General features: G+C 47.8%; 1 protein-coding gene across 1 annotated transcript; it reads left to right on the top strand.

Moving 5' to 3' along the window:
* The first annotated feature begins 2,303 nt into the window (after positions 1-2,303).
* LOC123500943 (tigger transposable element-derived protein 1-like) lies at positions 2,304-4,209 on the top strand. Its single transcript, XM_045249492.1, has 3 exons — positions 2,304-2,441; positions 2,979-3,765; positions 4,106-4,209. Exons 1-3 carry the CDS (start codon positions 2,304-2,306, stop codon positions 4,207-4,209), a joined length of 1,029 nt encoding a protein of 342 aa, XP_045105427.1.
* Positions 4,210-7,643: the final 3,434 nt, after the last annotated feature.

Here is a 7,643-nt window from a genome sequence, read left to right as displayed (position 1 = left end):
ACGCCTGAGTCCGCCAGAAGGGTGGGCAGGTCGAATGTTGTGACGCCCAGGGTGGACAGCTGGGAGCATAGTGCAGTGCGGTGGAAGTAGAAGCGTGGGTAGCAGGGCAGGAAATGCAATAGGAAAGGGCAATAGGGATCAGCAGACAGGCGCAGACGGTGCAAGTCAGCTGCGAGTGTTGTGTGGCCCAGGCGAAGGCTCCGGAGTTGTTATTGTTGTGATGGGTGTGCAAGCCCTCAAGGTCGTCAACCTCCCCGTTGTCATGGTAACGGGGTCCCCATTTTCTTCTTCCCTCTCTCACACACAGCTGCTGCCTCCCTTTTCATATCTTTTAATTATGTCCTCTTTTTTTTGTAGCGTAATGGTTTTCCTTTTCTTAGCATCACTGCTGTCACTAAGAAGTTTTCTCTTTGGTGCCATTGAGCAAGATACTAAGAACTTGAGTCAGTAAACGCAGAAGTAGGATAACACTCTTGCCAGGGGCGACGGTGTGGTGGAACTGAGGCAGGGTGTTATTGTATTCAAGCGTGAGGCGGGCAGTGTGGCGGGCAACCACCAACAATAACAATAAATCCCACACTTTACGATTTATAAATGTTCAATTTTTTTAATCTTAAATTGCCTTGTAGTGGACTGACGTAACTACGAGTTTGACGTAACTCGAGACCGACGTAACCCGGGACTTTACTGTATATATATATATTTACAGTAATCGCCCGCATATCTGGATCGCCACTATCCAGAATTCGCTACTATCTGGAGCTGCCCCCAAACATATTCAAACCTACCGCGCGAGCGATCCCTCGATCCAGCTAGGCAGCAGCACTTAAGGCGGCGTCACAATAACACTTTTTCCGTCGTCTTCAACGATTTTTGTTGGTTTTTTACTGTTCCGTCGTCTTGAGCCAGACGGAAAACACCGCTTTCCTCTATGTCAATTTTCAGCCAAATTAAGATCTATGGTTTCTAACCAAAACTTTTGTAGTAAAATTTACTTTCTTGCTAATTGGAATGATGCTATAATCTCAACTAATAGCATGTTCATAAGTAGATATAAATATATTTGTGTGTGTGTGTATATATATATATATATATATATATATATATATATATATATATATATATATATATATATATATATAGTAAGGTCTCGGTTTACGTCAGAGTTATGTTCCTGAAACATGACGTAAGTCGATTTTGTACGTAACTCGAGTTTCCGTACATTTCAAAGCATATTATCGAGTTTTCAACCAATCATTGTTTATGGTCATTTAGGTAAGTTAAAGGTTATATTGTTATATTATTTACAACTATATAGGAATATGAAACACAAGTTTGTTTTTGTTGTTGATTAGGGCCACGAACGAGAAGGACTGCAGGTTGCCGAGAGGGGTGGCCCTGAGGCCGCCAGGAGGGTGGGCAGGTGGAATGTTGTGACACCCAAGGCAGACAGCTGGGAGCGTAGTGCAGTGCGGTGGGAGTAGAAGCGTGGGCAGCGGGGCAGGAAATGCAATAGGAAAGGGCAATAGGGATCAGCAGATAGGCGCAGACGGTGCAAGTGAGCTGCGAGTGTCGTGTGGCCCAGGCAAAGGCTCCGGAATTGTTATTGTTGTGATGGATGCGCGAACCCTCAAGGTCGTCAACCTCCCCGTTGTCATGGTAACGGGTTTTCCATTTTCTTCTTCACTCCCTCACGTCCTCTTTTTCTTGTAGCGTAATGGTTTTCCTTTTCTTAGCATCACTGCTGTCACTAAGGAGTTTTCTCTTTGGTGCCATTGAGCAAGATACAAAGAACTTGAGTCAGTAAATGCAGAAGTAAGATAACACTCTTGCCATGGGCAATGGTGTGGTGGAACTGAGGCAGGGCGCTATTGGAATATTCAAGCGTGAGGTGGGCGGTGTGACGGGTAACCACCAACAATAACAATAAATACTGCGCTTTACGATTTATAAATTTTCAATTTTTTTAATCTTAAATTGCCTTATAGTGGACTGACGTAACTACGAGTTTGACGTAACTCGAGACCGACGTAACCCGGGACTTTAGTGTATATATGTATATATTTACTGTCATACCTCGACGAAAACGAACTCGCCGAACACGAATCTCGCGTATACACGAATCGGTAAAATATACCATATTTCGCCGAGCACGACTTTGACTCGTGATTGCACAATTTGGTCTCCATTTGAATCTCCCACTGGTCCTGGTGGATGCACATGACCTCCCCTCCCAAGCGTCTTGGACTTGCCCCGGACCTGGTGGTAGCATGCTGCCTCGCGCCACTCACTCTCTCCTTGTCATGCTGTTATTGTGTGCAGACGTGGTTCCCTTGCGCTCTCTTGATTTCATCTTAGCCATGGCCCCCAAACATCCTACCCCATCTACCCCTTCTGCTGCCAAGAAGAGGAAGGTGCTGAGCCTAGCACTGTTGATGGAGGTGATTGAGTGTTGATGGAGGCCTGGGGTGGACCGAAGCTGCCAAGAAGTTTGCGTTGCACGAGGCGTCTGTCTGCACGATTTACAAGTCGCAGGACAAAATCAGGCAGTGTGTGCAGATGTCTGCTGACATCTCATGCAAGGTGGCTGCTGTTAGCCATCGTGATCCTTTGATTGAGAAAATGAAGAAGATGCTTAACCAATAAGTTAATTAATTTATTGAATGTAGTCATTTTTTTACATTAGCATAGACAATATCAATATCAATAGTAATTAATACTAAACAATAAATCAATATTAATACTAATTAATACTAAAAAAAATAAAAAAAAAAAAAATAAAAAAAAAAAAATACTAATTAACAATGTACAGGATTTTATTACTATAGAACTACATATTCCAGTAATGAAGAGGAACAGTGCACTCATGCCTTTTGCTTTTACAGGTGAAAGCGGGTCCGCCGACACCGACGCAGTCCAAGCATACGTGCCAGTCTTCAAGTCCTTGATTGCCGGGGGGAAACTACAGTCATGAGCAGGTGTTCAATGCAGACGAAACTGGCCTCTTCTACAAGAAGATAAGGAATCGAACCTACATCCACAAGGAAGTCAAGAAGCTGCCAGGATTTAAGGCATTCAAGGACAGACTGACACTGCTGTTTGTGAGGAATGCTGCAGGAGACTGCAAGATCAAGCCACTCCTTGTTTGTCGTGCTGCCAACCCACGGGCTCTGAAGGAACTGAACAAGCGGTTCCTTCCAGTCGTCTGGAAGTCCAACAAGAAAGCCTGGGTGACAGCTAAGATATTCGAGGAGTGGTTCCACCACGACTTCGTCCCTCAGGTGCAGTTGTATCTTGCTGGGAAAAACCTGGCTTTCAAGGCTGTGTTGCTGGTGGACAATGCTGGTGGACACACTGCACAGTCACTGAACCTGGACCACCCAAATATCTGTGTATCCTACCTTCCCCCCAAGACAACATCACTGCTTCAACCGATGGACATGGGAGTCATTAAGACATTCAAGTGTAATTATCAAAGGGCTGTCTACAGGGAAGCCCTCAAGAAAATGGATACAGACAGCAGCATGACTCTCATGGACTTCTGGAAGCAGTACAACATCCACAATGCCCTCACTCTCATCAAGCAAGCATGGGATGAAGTCCAACCATCCACCATCAATGCCTGCTGGAATGCACTCTGGCCTGAATGTGTGCATGACTTCAGAGGCTTCACTACAGTGCATTCACAGGTCCAGGACATCATCAGTCTGGCCCACACAGTTGGGGAAGAAGGCTTTGATGACATGACTGAGGAAGATGTGGATGGTTTTTTTTTTTTTTTTTTTTATACGGTAAGGCCTATAGCACCTGTAGGCACACTTGAAGAGTGTATGGGAAGCACTGTTCAGTTTCCGCCCATTAGTGGCGCAGGCAATTTATTTATAGTGGTACCCATATTAGGGCCCAAGCTCATCTTGAGTGTAACCACCTAGAACCTGGATATCATGGTGATATGTAGGTAACTTTAAACCACTCAACAAATGGCAAAGCGTTTTAAGGCTGTACGTGGTGGGATTCGAACCTACGCATGGACGTCTGCCCGATCCCATGCTCACCACCTTATCCACTATGCCACCACCACATGATGCTGAGCCTTCACTTGAAGAGTTGCTGCAGCTGGAGGAAGAAGAGGCAAAAGGAGGTGCTGATGATGAGGATCTTCATGATGATGAAGAGACCAAGCCTGTCTTCACCATCAAGACTCTTTGAAATTTGCTGAAAGTCATGGAAGATGCAACATTCCTCTTCACTGAAACAGATCCCATCCTGGAGAGGAGCATTAAGTTCAAGAGGGGTGTTGAGGAGCTTCTTGTGCCCTACAAGGAGACCTGTAGTTAGAGTATGTTTAGTGTTTAAGCATTGTATTGTGACTATTGGTAAGTGCTTACGGCTTGTTATTATTAGTCGCCAGGAGGGTCTATGCAAGGTGTGGAGGGAGGAGCGGGTAAGGATAGTGGGAGTCAGGCTTGGGCGCTTGCTACCTCACCACCTCCGTCTCCCACCTACGTCTCTTGTAACCTGGGAAAGTAAATGAAGATCTGTTGAGAAAAGAATCTTTGAATATCCCTACTACAAGGTATCTAGGCTTTTGACAATGGCGGACGCCTTCGACGTGAGAATTATTCCAGAATTCGACGGGACCTCGCAGCCTGTAGCCGAGTGGTTTGAGAAAGTTGAGCTAGTATGTCGCCTAAGGAACGTCGAAGATTTTACTCCTGTTGTGCCCGTGTCTCACCAGTGGTGCATTCACGGTGTACCAGCAACTGAGTGACAGCGAGAAGAAAGACATCAAGAAGGTGAAGGGTGCCCTGTATTCTGCCTTTGCTGTGGACCAGTTCGCGGCATACAAGTTGTTCATGGCTCGACGACTGAAGAGCGACGAGGTAGTTGATGTTTACCTTACTGACATACGCCGTCTATCGTCCCATTTTGGGGGACGTGAGCGACACCGCTCTCTCCTGGGCATTCGTTGCTGGTCTACCATACACTGTCCGCCACCTGCTTCGGGTGGGAACTCGCCTTGAAACCATGAAGCTTGAACAAGTCGTCCTTGAGCGCGCACGAATACTGCTGAGGAAGGAAAGCAGCACTGCGGCGGCAGCACGGCTGAAGTGGGGCGCGACCTGCAGTCGTGATAGTCTATGAAGTGGGGCGCGACCTGCAGTCGTGATAGTCTACCAACAAAGAAACAAGATTTCACGTGTTACAACTGTGGTATGCCGAACCACCTGGCCCGGGACTGTTTGATGCAGGGACCACGACGGAGAGGCGATCGCAGCGGCCAGATCACCTGCCTTCAATGCAAAGAGGTGGGACACATTGCTGCTTCCTGCCCGGGAAACTGCGTGAGAGAGGGGGTGTCAGCGCCGGCTCCCTCTCAAGTGCTGTGAATGCGGCGTTGCCTGTGACACATCTGACTGTTGATGGCATCAAGAGGACTGTGCTGATCGACACTGGATGTTCGATGAGCATAGTTCATGTGTCGTGTTGTTCGAGGTGGAGTGAGAAGAAAGTAGACTTACTGACTATCAGCGGGGAACGTCAGCAGTGTGTCGGTGTGGGACAAGTGAGCGTGTTGACTCGAGATGGAGTCTCGGTGGACATTGATGTGTTGGTGGTAAAGTTTAGACCTTTGAACTTTAACGTCATTCTGGGCATGAATGGTATCGCAGCTGTGGGGGCTGTGACAGTTAAGTCCTCCCATGATGTACAATTAGGCCAGCGAAGCGTGTGTGGGGCGACTGTTAGTGATGGGCCAACGCTGCCGCTGAAAATTGAAGTTGTGGAAAAAGACTACACCATTAGCTATGAGGACAGTGCTAAAGCATGGACTGTGAAGTGGAGGTGGGCTGCAGGCAAGGAGCCTGCAGTGAGTATCACGTTCCCGTGACGGCACGAGGGGAATACGAGTCCAAACTAGAAGAATGGGTCAACGAAGGATGGCTGCTTCCTTACGATGAAAAAGAATTCAGGAAGCCCAAAGGACTAATTCCCTTGATGGCCGTCATTCAGAAGAACAAGAGAAAGGTGCGGCCAGTGCTGGATTATAGAGAATTGAACACTCACGTGGAAACACACACAGCCGACGCAGATGTGTGTGCTAGTAAGCTGCGTGAGTGGCGTCGTATGGGACGTAACATTGCTTTACTCGTCTTGAGAAAGGCTTATATGCAAGTACGTGTGCACCGTTATCTGTGGCCCTACCAGACTGTCGTCTTTAAGAGGACAACGGTATTGCCTGACAAGGCTGGGATTTGGCCTTAGTATCGTCCCCATGGTAATGAAGACAGTCATCTCAAAAGTGTTAAAGCAGGACAACATCATTAAGGAAGCTACTTCACCTTACGTGGACAACATTCTGGTTAATGAGGACCTCGTGACTTCTGATGTGGTAGTCAATCACCTATGCCAGTTTGGTCTGGAATGTAACCCTGCCCAGCACGTAGGGAAAGGAGCACGTGTTCTGGGACTGCGGGTAGGAGGGACAAATGTTTTACAGTGGTAGAGAGATAAGATCATCAAGGAAGCACCTGTGTTGTTGACAAGGAGGAAGCTGTTCTCATGGTGCGGACAGCTGGTCGGCCATTTGCCTGTATGCGGGTGGCTGCGGCCCGCAGCGTCTTTCATCAAGAGAAGAGTTACTTCTCTGACGAAGGCATGGGATGACGAAACTGACGACGCAAAACTGTGCATTGAGTGAATTTTTCAATAAACAAGGCGGACGTGCTGACCAGGGTCCCTCATAAGTGGCTGAGTACCCTGGATGAAATGGAGGTGCATCCTGAAGGACAGGAGTGTGTGTGGAGGAGCAGCATCATAACATCATCAGAGTACATCACGACTGTGGTCACCCGGGTATTTCGTCAGACGCATCGACCCAACCATCGTGAGATGCCAAGTTCAACAAGTAGTGTCAAGTTGCCAGGCATGTTGATCCATCGACCCTGCTCCCAAGAAGTGGCAGGCTGGTGTACTGGAGGTGGAGGAAACATGGCAGCAAATTGGCATTGACATTACCCATTATGCCACTCGCCCGTACTTGACCCTGGTGGATCACGGACCTTCGCACTTCTCAATATGGCGCCAGCTACGACTACAAACTGCAGCCTGTGTGGTGCAACAGCTGGAATCAGTATTTTACAAGCGCAGCACCCCTCGTGAAATTCTCCTGGACAATGATACAGCATTCTGCAGTAGATGTTTCAGAAGCTTTGCAGACAAGTGGGGAATCAGTTTACGCTTCAGATGCGCGTATGTGGCATCCAGCAATGATGTTGAACGCTGCCATCGCACAGTCAAGACCATCACGACCAGGAAAAAGTGCTCCATCGTTGAGGCGGTGTATCGGTACAACACTTCGCCAAGGAATGAATTGCCGTGCTCAACTCCCGCTGCCATGTTGTATCGCTACGAAGTACGTGTCAAGAATGTCGACTCTTCAGCTGTTCTCACCGAACAGGAGACCCACTCTCGCTACAGTGTGGACGACAACGTGTGGGTGAAGCCTCCACTCCACACGCACGATGCGACACCAAGTACGGCACGGGAAGGGTTACGGGTATACTTTCAGAACAAGCAGTGGAAGTTAATGGAGTCCCGAGGCACGTGCGCGATCTTCGCCCCAAGATGAAAACGGAGGGGGG

The sequence above is a fragment of the Portunus trituberculatus genome, unplaced genomic scaffold (genome assembly GCF_017591435.1).
Source record: "Portunus trituberculatus isolate SZX2019 unplaced genomic scaffold, ASM1759143v1 PGA_scaffold_519__1_contigs__length_116047, whole genome shotgun sequence".
NCBI classification, from domain to species: domain Eukaryota; kingdom Metazoa; phylum Arthropoda; class Malacostraca; order Decapoda; family Portunidae; genus Portunus; species Portunus trituberculatus.
This window is presented reverse-complemented; position numbering and strand designations above follow the sequence as displayed.